General features: G+C 35.9%; 1 protein-coding gene across 1 annotated transcript; it reads right to left on the bottom strand.

Annotated features, from left to right (window-relative positions):
• Positions 1 to 5,002: 5,002 nt before the first annotated feature.
• On the bottom strand, positions 5,003 to 7,354 carry LOC116114369 (zinc finger MYM-type protein 1-like). Its single transcript, XM_031400506.1, is given in 1 exon segment — positions 5,003 to 7,354. A coding segment is annotated over 1 exon segment (2,352 nt).
• Positions 7,355 to 13,599: the final 6,245 nt, after the last annotated feature.

The following is a 13,599-nucleotide window of genomic DNA, read 5'->3' on the forward strand; positions in this document are numbered from 1 at the left end:
GAACATAATGGACGCGGCCTTTTATTTGAGGCCGCATGTCTGTGCTCTGGAGTTTGGAGAGATTGCATAGATAGAATCGAGGCGCAAAACCGATTGGGTTGTACCTAACATGGCAAAAGCTCAAGATCATAAAACTGACTTAGCTTCTCTTTCAGATACTGGTTTTCGGCCCTAATGGAGGCATTTTCGGTCCAGATGGCAGTGTTTTTAGCTTCCAGTGTAGCCACCTTGTCTGAGTTCTATTGCATGAGGGCGGTCAAAGCCTCTAATTTGGCCTCGAGGTCGGGATTAGCGTTGTCAAAATTGTCAACCATGGAAAGTTTCTACACGTAGCAGGGTTCATTGAGCCGAATGATTGTTAGAGGCCCCACGGTGGGCGCCAAACTGTAGACGTAAAAATCTACCTGTACAGAAGGAGGGACTGATCCCGTGAGGTTAAGGCCACTAGCGATCTGCTGTACCTGCACACGTAAGGAAACAAACGTGAAGCGACAAAAAACACTGGGGTGGTGTTTGCCATAGGAACTCCGACGCTCAAGTCAGCAAGGCTGAAAGAGGCTAATTTAGTGAGGGCTAGGGAGAAGAGAGGTTACCAAAAGTCTAGTCGAGGACTGTGACTATGGTTGTAATGCGAAATTCTCAAGCAAGAACTCTAAGGTCTGAAGGTGTAATGTAATCTCCCTTTGTGAGAGGGCTAGCCTTTGTTTAAATAGTGATTGCCTGGTTTCCCAATTCTTATGGGATTGGGGGTTCTCATAGTAATCATTCCTCCCAGGGATGTATTGGGCCCCTTATCCTGGCGTGAAAAAGAGTTCGAGTGTGATTCGGATACGGACGTTGGAGGAATTGGGAAAATAGTGGACTGCCTTATCATAGTTCAAGTAGGAGTGTGATCCGTAAGTGACCGTGGGCTTCGAATTGGACCATAGGCCCACATGGTGTGCTGGGATCAAGAGGCCTGGGATCAAGAGGCCTGGGACCAGATGGTGTGGACCGACTGTACTTCATACCACATGGGCCTCATCTGGGAAATTCTGGCTTGGGCCGCATCGAGACTAGGCCTAGGCTTTCCTCTTTGTCAGAAGGGCCGAGGACATTTTTTGGCCTAACAATACCAAGTTTTTTTGGCCCCAAAAGAAAAGGCTATTGTCTTCAAATTTAGCAATTTTCAGGCGGCCCTTTTCCATCCATGAATAACTCTTATTATCTTCAAAATTTGTGAGAAAGGTAAAGAAAAGTGGAATAATATAGTCGAATTCCAGGATGGCCAAAAATAACTTTTTTTTTTTTTTTTTTTTTTACCAAAAAGGGTGCGTTTATTTCCCTATGCTATTCATATTCCAAATCAAAATTTTGTCTTCAAAGTGAGCAATTTTTGGGAGGTCCATTTTCAATCATACGTAACTCTTATTATCGTCAAATGTGGGATAATATCTTCCAATACTAGTGACAGCAAAAATACAGATTTTCTTTTTTTTTTCTTTCTTTTTTTGCTGAAAAGCAAAGGTATTATCTTCAAATTTAACGATTATAAAAAGGCCGGTTTCCAATCATAGATAACTCTTATTGTCTTTAATTTTTACGATGAACCTAAAGAAAAAGGTTACTTAAAGGTGGGATAATAGCTTCTAATTATGACAAGCGCAAAAATATCATTTTTTTGTTGTTGTGCCAAAAAACGAAGGCTCTGTTGTCTTCAAATTCAACAATTTTTCGGAGGCCCGTTTTCAACTATATATTTTTAAATTTTGCGAACAAGCAAAAGAAAGAGGTTACTTTAATGTGGGATAATATCTTCGAATTTCGAGGACACCCAAAAATACCAATTTTTCTGTGTTGCAAAACAAAGGCTATTGTCTTCAAATTCAGTTATTTTCGAGAGGCCATTTCCAAATATTCATAACTTTTCTTGTCTTCAGATTTTACGAGAAAGCTAAAGAAAGAGGCTATTTCAATATGGGATAATATCTTCGAATTCTGAGGACAACCGAAAATGCCTATTTTTGTTTTATGTCGCAAGACATCTTGATACTTCGTGAATTTCAAGAGGTTGTGTTTCAACCCTGCACAAATCTTATTGATTTCAAATTTTGTAAGCAAGCTAAGAAAAAAAAAAAAGGTACTTCATTGTGGATAGTATAATTGAATTTTGACGATGGTCGAAAATACTGATTTCTTAGTGTCGGAAAACAAAAGTTGTTGTCTTCAATATTTATGAATATTTAGAGGCTGGTTTTCAACCATACATGACTCATATTTTGCGAGCAAGCAAGTAGTGTGGTTGAAAACTGAGCCTTTTGAAAATCACAAATTTTAAAGACAATAGACTTCATTTTTTAGAACAAAAAAGTCAATATTTTCGTATCTTTTATGAAAATTAGTATTTTTGGATAGAGTAAACGAAATGGCAATTTTCTAGACAGGTTTCATTTATTCCATATTCCCATCTTTAAAATAACACCGCCTCCTTTGTTTTAATCCTTGAAGGCTAAAATAGTCATTTTCTTCACTTTCTCTCTTACCTTTCCTTTACTAAATTCCGATTGTGATTACTTTTTCTTTTCTTCTCTTCTTATCTTTCCCCTCTCTCTCTGGTGGTGGTTACGACTAGCCAAATCTAGCCGGCACCTGAGGCCCTTGCGTTAGCCAAAGGCGCATGCAAGAGCCACTTGCCAGCTTGACCTGTCCGGCCAAGAAGTTTCATTTGCTGGCCAAACTGAGTCAAAGTCGAGTCGACCGAGAGAAACGTGATTTTTTGTTGCTTTTTTGATATAATTTTTTGATAGTTGATTGTTATGTGTTGTATTGATTGTGTTGAGAAAGAATTAAAGTTTGGTTGTGGTTGTTGGTTTGATTGAAGTTTGGGTGTCGGATTGAACGAAGTTTGGTTGTTGATTGTTATTTTTTATTTTTTTTTTTTTTTTTTTTTTTTTTTGGGTGAAGAGCCGTACTGCCACCCATCGCCACCTCCCACCTCCCACCTTTCCCAAACCCAGCACTGCCCCCACCACCTACTCGGCAAAAGTCCCCAACCAACCATTTCACCAGTGCCCCTCACCTCTTCGTAGAAAGTCCCCAACCACCTAGAAACTTTTCATCTATTCAATTCATGTAAAGAGAAGACAAGGCATTACTAGACCAATGCCACTGATTGAGCCGAACGCCATTGACAAGTTATCACCGGCGACTTCATCTCTGCTTGTAAATGAGTGTGAGTTCCGTTCGTAGCCATCCAGGTCGCATTTCAATTTTGGTGTGGATTTGGGTTTATTAGCATGTGTTGTGTTAGGCTGATTTGCTTCATGGTGGGTGTTGTTTTGAAAAGGAAGGTAAGGGTCTGTGGGTGCTGCTTTGTAGGGTGGGCTGGCTATATTGCTGGATCGGAATTGGGTGGTTTGGCCAACTGTGGTGGTGGTTTGGAATAAGGTGGAGGGCAGTTTGGTAATAGCACCTTGTGCATCTATGTTAGAAGCCCGAAGTCATTAAGGGTGTTACTTTAAGGGTAAAAATCTGGAATAAATGAAATCAGGGGGTGAAAATTTGCCATTTCGCTTAAACTTGGGTGGGAACATATCGCTTACTCTTTTGTATATATGGGTGGAACTAGTTTTTAATATGAGAAAAGCTCAATTTTAAACACACTTAAGGGGTGTTTGTCTGAGCTTATAAGCTGGTCAAACTAGTTTATAAGCTCTAAAATTAAACTTTGGACTTATAAACTGGACTTATAAGCCAAAAGAAGTTGGGGAAGGTTCTTCTTTTTTTGGGTGGGGGGGGTGGGGGCGCTCGGGGCCTTATGAGCACTTTGCTTATACCGCCTTATAAGCACTTTGCTTATAAGCTACTTTGGCCAAGTATATGATCACATTACTCATTTTTAATTTTAAAATTCTATCATTTACCCTTATTTTTAATAATGTAGTACCCCTTTTAATCATTTTAATAATAAAATATACTTATGAACCATATTTTATCAAACACATCAACTACTTATCAGTCACTTATAAGTATTTTAACTTGTTTAAATTTTAAATGCTTATAATCTCAAATTAGCCTATAAACACTAGTTGCTTATAAGCTAATTTTCATAAGCTCAGCTAAACATGCTATTAATATATATATGGTTCCATTTGGGGTATCACATTAGATTGAATTAATTTTGGGAGAACGACTTTTACCCATCCAAGGTTGGTGAAACAATACTTTCCCACCTGCCAAGTTTCAAAATGACACTTTCTCACCCATCGTTAAGATCCATTAATGAAATATGTTATCTGACAAAAATAAAATTACAAAAATATTATAATATCCTTATTATTTGAGTTTATAATTTTATAAAATTTAATACGGTTCAAAAAATCCTAAATCTTTTTTCTTTTAAAAACTTAATTTACTTTCATCTTTTCGCAAAAACATCTCTCACCCACCGCCTAACTGACGCCACCACACCCTCGTGTTCATGGCAAGCTAGCAGTATAGAGCCACCAACGATGTCATCTTTGTTTCTTCTTTAGCTAATTGGCAATTCTCAACCATGTTCTGGTGTTCCTTACCTTTCTGTTGGCTTTCCTTTCTTAGAACCTCTTCCAGCTTGTGCTCAGAAAGTCTGCGCTTCTTCCCAGCTAACTTCTCCATTTTGTTTCTCTCTAGATTTAATTCAGAGTTAGGAACATGCTAGACTATGCTTTCTATCAAATCAGAGGGCCTCGGGTGGCAACCTCACTCTCTCTTCCAACAAGCCCACCACAATTACTCATGACCCCAGTTGCCAGTGCTGGCAACCTTGCTCAAGAGGCTGGTCACACAATCAAGGCACAGTTTGGTCGCAGTGGCAAATCCAGAAAATTCACTCGACGGGGGCAAAAAATAAACAAAAAAAAATTAAACCAATCATAACTATACTATGTTTCTTCATTAGGATGAACTTCAACAAAAAGTTACAAAATACAAATACATATATTCAAAAAAACACAATTTTTTTACAATTGTACTCGACGAGTTTTCATATTCTGAAAATGTTGAAATCATCAATTGTATCAAATACATTTTTCTCAATATAGGTGACCAAACAATCATTCGTCCATTGATCTCCCATTCGATTGCGTAACCGACTTTTCATAATATTCATTGCAGAAAAAGCCCTTTCAACGATCGCAGTAGCAACTGGTAAAACAAATGCAAGTTTCACAAGCTTATACACCAATGGATACAAAATGTCTTTTCTAAACCAAACTAAATTCTTAGCCAAATCACCAATTCTTTGTAACTTAGCAAATTCCTCACAAGAACGCATGTCAATAACATAAGTCTCAGCCTGGTTCTCAAGTATCATCAACTCAAATGCAGAAAAATCAGATGGATAAAACTGGGCAAAGCGAATCAACTTATGTTTGTCAAAAGCAGAGAATGAATTACTTGGATCTAAACATGCCATACAAAGAAGCAGTTTAGTACTAACCTCAGTTAAACGAGTGTTAAGTTCTTGAAGTTGCATATCTATCACAGTATAAAACAATTCAACTCGATAGTGATGCAAATTTGTCATGTGCTCAACTCTCTGTCGTGGCCGCCCTCGAATTGCAAACATATCATCCATATTCAAAATGGCAATATCATGCTTTTGGCAAAATGAAGAAACTTCACTCAACAAAGATTCCCATCCTTCATCTCTCAACAATTATAACTGTTGTTTGGAAACTTTAACTAGAGCTATAGCATTTACAATGTCTTGATCTTTTCTCTGCAATGCTTGTGACAACTCATTATTAATCTCCAATATACTTTTCATCATATGTAAGTTAAATGCAAAATCAAAGGAATAAATTAAATCTAATAGATTACATGCTTCACCCCTTTGTTCAGGATTTAAACCATCTTCTTCAATAACCTCAAGCACATCGCCCACAGAGGATAACAAAAGGATTAAGTTGATCAATGTATAATAATACGAGCCCCAACGTGTATCACCAGCTCGTTTTAGACTTGTCTCTTGATTCAAACCTCGTCCCTTGCTAACTTCACCAATTTCTAGTGCTTGAACAAGTTTATTAATTTGGCTCTCCCGAAGCATGTCTCGACGCTTGCATGAACCTCCAACAACATTTATCAGATTAGTAACCAAGCTAAAAAATAAAGCAATAGAAATGTGATTTTTTGCAACTGCTACTAGTGTCAACTGAAGTTGGTGAGCAAAACAGTGAACATAATGAGCATATTCATTCTCCCTCAAAATCAAACTTTTCAGACCATTAAATTCTCCTTGCATATTACTTGCCCCATCATAACCTTGTCCACGTAATCTTGACAAACTCAATCCATGTTTACAGAATAATGACTCAAGAGCCATCTTAAGTGATACTGCAGTTGTGTCACTAACATGTACAATGCCAAGAAATCGCTCAAGTACATGACCCTTTTTATCTACATAACATATAGCAATAGCCATTTGTCCTTTAATTGACACATCACGAGACTCATCAATCAAAACTGAAAATATGTCATCTCCAAGATCACTAATGATAGCTTTTGTGGTTTCATTTGCTGCAACATTCACAATATCTTTCTGAATCACTGGTGCTATCAATTTAAGATTCCCAGGTGCATTCTTCAAAACAACACTCTTAAAATGTTTATTATGCTGGGCTAGAAAATGAAGAAGTTCGAGAAAGTTACCTTGGTTCTTTAAGTCTTCAGTTTCATCATGACCACGAAATGCCAACCCTTGATGCAAAAGAAATCTAATGCAAACAATGGATGCAGTCAAGCGAGTTCGGTATTCAGTCCTAACTTGATCTGATTGTTTAGATAGAGCCACTTTGATATGTTGCTTTTGATTCATTAAATTCACACAACTCTGTCGTGCTTGGTTATGAGCACTATTTGGCTGGCCAACATGAATTTAAAAGCGTTCTGGTTTCTTCCAATTACAAAATCCCTCACTAACAAAAGCGTCACTACCAGCTTGGCTTATAATAGAAGGTCCAAAAAGATAACAATATAAACAGAATGCAGCATCTTTGGTCACACTATACTCAGGCCAATCGCCATACACATCAAACCAAGCAGGATTAAATCGACGATATCCTTTTCCAAATTTTGTCAGTGGAAATGCATGATTTCGAGGCTGGCAACAACTTTTTTGCAAGTAAAATCTTGGAATTGCATCCCTATAATTAGGATGATAATGATTGATTTTAGGTCGTAGAGCTGGATCAGATGAAAGATCTTTCAAGATGGCTTCAAGTTCTACATGACTTTCTTTTAATGGATCATTTTCTTTATCATTGGCTTTACTTTCTTGGACTGATGAGGATGATTGATCTATTGCTGATTTTCTTTTGAGAAATTTATCCATATTGCATACCTAATAAGAAGTTTTAAACAAATAAAACAATAAGGAATTTTACAAGATTAATAACCTATAGTGATTTACATACATAGTAATGAAAAGACAATAAGACATACATAGTAACCCATAGTGATTTACATATATAGTAATGGAAAGACAATAAGAATGTGATATTTTGTGGGTTTGAATTCCTTTTAGACTCATTTAACATGAATCATGCATATTTATAGAAAAAAGAAGTCAACTCCTTTTATAAAATTTGACTTAGTCAAGTAATTTAATAAGGATGAAAGAAAAAATACATAAACAATGATTTCTCAAGCTAATCTTTACAAACAATAAATAATTAGTTGTTTATGTTTATAAAGTTTAAAAAGTTTTTGATATTGTCAACAAAGAACTATTATATAGTGTAACTTTGACTTTTATTGAAGAGAAGACTCCTCTTGAATCATCCCTACTAGGACATGTAAATGTGGCCATGGACCACCCCTCTCCCTTTTTTAAAGAAACTTTTAAGCCCCTCAAAATTCTAACCCCACTTTATTTTTTCATTATCTTTTCTCATTTTTCTAATACATAATAGTATTGCTTTATTTTAAATAAAATAAAAACTAAACTTTTCGTATGGAAATCTAAAAATTAACCAAGCCTTCTGTTCTTAAAAAGCAACACTGAAATAAATACAGAATAATTGAACCATACTGAGAACTAAATGAAGAAGAAGGGATGAATGGGTTCTGTGCTGAAACTGAAAATTCTGGAGGGTCCAGCTAAGCAGTGAGATAGAGCTATATATTGGTTACAATCATCTAATCTTCATTTCATTTACACTTTGAATCAATAAATAAATAAGTGGGGCATGGGGGTCATGAGTAGTTTCCAGTTGAAATTTATAACTTGTACTGATATCTCCAAAGAAACAAAGTTACACTTTTGATAAACATGGCAAAAAGGAGATTCACAAATTCAAGTGGGGACCATGGGGTTGATTCAATAAAGGCCATGCAAAGAGTTTTGAGAACTCTTTCATTTTTGTTTTTTTGCCTTTCCCAATTAAGAGGATTAAAATTAAAATACACCTACCAAAGTAACCAAACCAAACTTATTTCTCAACAATAATTAAATTAAAGAAACAAACTGGATCAAGTAGGGACCGTGGGGTTGATTCAATAAAGGCCATGCTGCAGAGAGTTTTGAGAACTCTTTCATTTTTGTTTTTTTGCCTTTCCCAATTGAGAGGATTAAAATTAAAATACACCTACCAAAGTAACCAAACCAAATTTATTTCTCTACAATAATCAAATTAAAGAAACAAACTGGAATGATACATGTAACATGATCCAAGTTCCAAATCCAACCATCAGCAGTAAATGAGGCATAATTCTTGATGAATGAATAATTTATTTTTTTGTCCTGTTTTTCATTGTGCGTGGGGACGTCTGGGCAATGGGCATTGCTGCATTGGCTAAATGGTAAGGGCCCCTTCAATTTCAAAGACTCTGGTTGGCCATTAGGAGCAAGATTCAGGTTTAGTAAATCACAAATTCTAAATATATAACACTCAATTTTATTGGAAACTACAATAACAAAAACTCTAAACCGTAAAACATGGAATGAATAGAGAAAATTAGGGATTTAGCCTTTAGGATTAGAGACATTACCTTTTGATAAATTGATGAAAAGTGTTATTGGAGTGTTGGTTCAGCCGTTCAAACTTGGAAGGAGAGTTTGGTGAGAGTCAAAATCTGAGAGAGACTTGAGAGTTAGAGCACCTGCACATGAGAGAAAAAGGAAAGAGAGAAAGAGGAAAGAGAGGTTTTAGCGTGTGTTTTGTTCTGGTACTGTAAGAGTTCAAAAACCAAAAAAAGCTTTTCTTTTCCCAAAATGTCAAAGTTACATAGTGGGCAAAATGTCAAAGTCTTGTGGGGGCAAAATGTAAAAGACTTATAGGGGGTAAAATGCAAATAAATATAAATATTTATAGAATCTGAAATTTTTTAAAGTTTGAGTGGGGTCCGTGGTCCCCACTCGTCATTAAGTAAATCCGCCACTGTTTGGCCGTGCGTGGCAAAGACAAATTGTGGCTTGAGCCGCGCATGGCAAGATCGTGCGTGGCCAAGCCAGATCTAGGCTTGAATCATGCATGGCTAGGCCATCTTTGCCAGAGACAACTTGACCTTCGAATCGCGTACTTCCACCGCCTCTTTCTCCTCCACATCTGTTTGTTCATTATCAAGATGACGGGTTTATTTTTGTATCTATTTTCATGGATTTTATGGGTTTGATTTTGTGTCTTCTTTTTCTTTTCTTTTGTTTATTATGAATTTATGTTCATGGAGTTAAGGTGGAGGAAAAATTTTGTTGGAATTAGAAGTGAATATTTCTGTAAACCAAATTCTAGGTTGTTTGGAAGATGTATGTGAACCAAATTTTGGGTTGAAAAATTGTGAAGGCAAAATCCTTTACTTTTTTTCCTTCTTTGTTTCAATTCTCTCCCTCTACTTTATTTCATTGCTGTTGTGTGTAACTACTTGGCCATCAGTGATTGCCCATCATTTCCAACCTTCCCACAGCCAACTCACCTAGCACCTATTAAACAAAATTCCTCACCCAAACTAAATTCTGGGTATGTTAAAAGAGTTCTGTTAAGCAAAATCTAGATTGTATGGAAAGTTTATGTGAAGTAATTTCTTGGTTGTATTGAAGAATTATGAAAAAAAAAAAAAAAATTGGTCTTACAGAAGAATTATGTATAATCTTTTTATATGGAAGATTTATGTATAAGGAAGAATTATGTAAAATTTAAGTTTAATTTTTTATTCATTAGATTCATATGATATTGATTTATTTTTTATATTTGCAGATTTATTAATTAACAGAATATATACATTATGTGAACTGACAAAAATGTCCTCTTTGCTATTAAAATTAACGTCTAAATTTAACAATGGATGGGAAAGTGTTGTTTTAAAACTTGGCAGGTGGGGTGGGACAGTGTCGTTTCGCCAAAACCTGGGTGGGAAAATATCGTTCTCCCATTAATTTTTTCATACTGGGTTTGACTGAATTAGATGGAACCATATTAGACTAAATTTAGTAATGTCACGTGTTTCGCGTAACATTATATTAAATATTTAATAAAAATAGAATTATATAAAAAGTTCAAATAAATATTTAAAAAAAAAATTCAAATAAGTAATAATAAACTCTTTGAATAAAAATTAGATATGGCCACGGAGTCAATAGTGTAAACTCTTTTTATTACTATATTTGTGATTATTTTACGTTATTAATTATTTACATATTTTAAAAGTAAAATGATAAAATCTTGAATAGTTAAGTAAAAGTTTGTAGAGACACTCTTTCGCTCTATTTGTGACATGTCACATGTGTACGAAGAGATAGAGAAAAGAACTCACATGTTCGCACCCAAAAAATAGTTAATTGACAAATTCATATCCAGCCACTTTTAAAATACCCTTTTAGTAACCAAAACATAATTTTGTTAGTAATTTTGTTGTTAGGAAGGGCAAAAGTCCATTATTAATAAGAGCAAAATGGTCAACAAACGTTGGCTGCTAGTAGGGTTGTTCAAATCCAAATAGCCTTATTTCTGATCCGATCCCGATTTTTGGATCAGGATATATCCTGATCCGAATCCGATCCGAAATATGTAGATATCCGGTTTTTCAGATATCAAATTTTTCGGATCGGATAACTAGATATCCGAAATCTATCCGAATTTTAGAAAATTCTTATTAAAAATTTAAAATCAAATAATTCTTCTAATAAAATTGAAATTACAATGCATGATTATCAAAAAATTAATCCACAAGTTATTTAATGCCAACTTAACATAAAATCTATTACCCAAATTACAATTACAAATTTAATAAAAAGACAAACAAAACAACCAACTTAATACTAATACATTTTTTTATCTTCATGTCAACTTCATCACACTGACTTCACTCTATTTCCTTTCTAGACTGAATTGCGAGCAGGGTTCTTCATTCTCAAGTTAATTAACAATAATACAACAGCAAACAACTTGAAATTTTCTAATGAACAAAAAGGGATCGGATCTTATTGTAAGGAAAATATAACTTCATCACAAATCTAATAGGGAAATTATATCCATTAAACTTGTACTAAATAAAAATAATTAAACAAAAAGCAAGAGAAACGAGGTTTGTGTTAATAATTCAAAGTAAAAATGAAAAGTAAATAGTTATGGGCTGTAAAGAGATATGGAAGGTAAAAGAGAGATGAGATATGGAGATGAATATGAATATGAATATGATTATTTGTACTTACGATCGATTTGGGGCTTCAATTAGGGATTTAGGAAAAGAACTGACGATTTGGGGCTCCCTGATTCCAATGTTGATGACGATCTTGGCTTTGATGGTGGAAGGAGTGAGTGAGGGAGATGGCGATGGTGAGTTGGTGACTGTAAGCGAAGACTGAAGAATGAAGATGGCGATGGTGAGTTTGTGACTGTCTCGAGAGAGAGTTTGAGTTTGAGTTAGATTAAAATTGTAGGGTCATTTGAAATTTGAAAGGGGTGTGCATAAAAATCAAAACAGCGTAGTTTTAGTAAAATCCGGATCAGATGAAGATGGCGATGGTGAGTTTGTGACTGTTGAGAGAGAGAGTTTGAGTTTGAGTTAAATTAAAATTGTAGGGTCATTTGAAATTTGAAAGGGCTGTGCATAAAAATCAAAACAGCGTAGTTTTAGTAAAATCCGGATCAAATATGGATATCCGCTTTTTTAGCAACCCCAATCCGGTATCCGATCCAAATATTCAGATTTTCTAAAATTATGATCCGTATCCAATCCGAATTTTCAGATATCCGATTTTTTTCGGATCGGAGCGGAGCGGATCCAGATCAGATATCGGATTTTTTTTAACAGCCCTAGCTACTAGAGAAGAACGGCCGATCCACGTTAGCAAGAGATGGTGCACGTTAGCAGCGTCAAAGCCGATGGTTTTTGCTGTTTTCCTGCCAATCCCAGTGTTTAAAATCACTTCCGAGACCATCCACATAATCCCTATCACCTCCTCTACAAAGCCGAAGCCTCCATTTGTTGTCATCACTCACCATTTCCCACCACCACCTCCATTCCCACAATCAACTCTTCAAGTTAGATTTCCAGTCAATTTCTTTGCCATAAATTCTCTTAAACACCACCATCACATTCTCCACAACCCACTCTACAAAACCCTTACCTCCATCACCACCCCTTGCTTGTCGGTCGCCGGCTGTGCACCGCGTGACCTTTCAAATTCCAAGCCGATTTTCGATCGTTTCCGGTGCCATAAATTATCCCTGTCACCATCAATCGACTCCTTGGATCTTCGTCTCCAAAGCCCCCAACATTTCATATCTCATTTGCTCACCAATCGTCAACGATTCAAGCTTTCCCACCCTAGGGTTTTTTGAGTTTTAATTGGGTTTGATTAATTCGATTTTTGTGTTTGTTGGATTGAAAGACAATTGAAGAATGTTTGTTTGCAATATTTTCTGGTCGCCGGTACTCCCTAACACTAGCAGCAATTGCTAGCAATGGAAGAGGCTAAGCTGAGGGCTTTTTCATAAATAACTAGATTTTCCATCCAAATTAGAGGAAAACATATTATTTGGATAATAAATGGTATTTTAAAAGTTTAAGGGTGGAAAAAGGTCAATGAACCATTTTTTGGGCGAGACCCTGTCGTTAACTCATAAAGAAAATGAGTAAAGAAAAAAATCTTTTTACTTTTAATTTTGTAGACCCAAAAACTTATGGGCTTTAAACCGGAAGCCCATCACTGAGATCAAGATGTGAGGCGATTACAAAACAAAAAATGGGAAAAAAGGGGACGGAGAACTGTTCTGCAGAGACACAAGAAAGAAGAAGGGAGGAAAAGGAGAAAAGGAAGAAGAAGCAGCAAAAGAGGAAGAGGGAGGGAAAAGAAAGAGGGAGTAACCTACTTCAATTTTGGCTTCGGAGACTTGACTGCCTTGGGATTGATTTTTATCAGAGGACGAAGACGTTTAGAGCTTGGAAAATTGTGGGGCTGAGCATTCAGGTATTAAAATTTGATGAATTGATATCTTATATTTCCATTTATTTTCTTGAGAAAGATGGTGTTTAGTTACTTGAATATTTCAGCATCTTTTGTTAAGTTGGAAGGGAGATTTTGTTTTGGTTGGGTTGAGGGAGTGTGAGCTACTTTGAAATTTGAAAATAAGTATAGTA

Source organism: Pistacia vera, unplaced genomic scaffold (genome assembly GCF_008641045.1).
Source record: "Pistacia vera cultivar Batoury unplaced genomic scaffold, PisVer_v2 Contig71, whole genome shotgun sequence".
Classification (NCBI taxonomy): domain Eukaryota; kingdom Viridiplantae; phylum Streptophyta; class Magnoliopsida; order Sapindales; family Anacardiaceae; genus Pistacia; species Pistacia vera.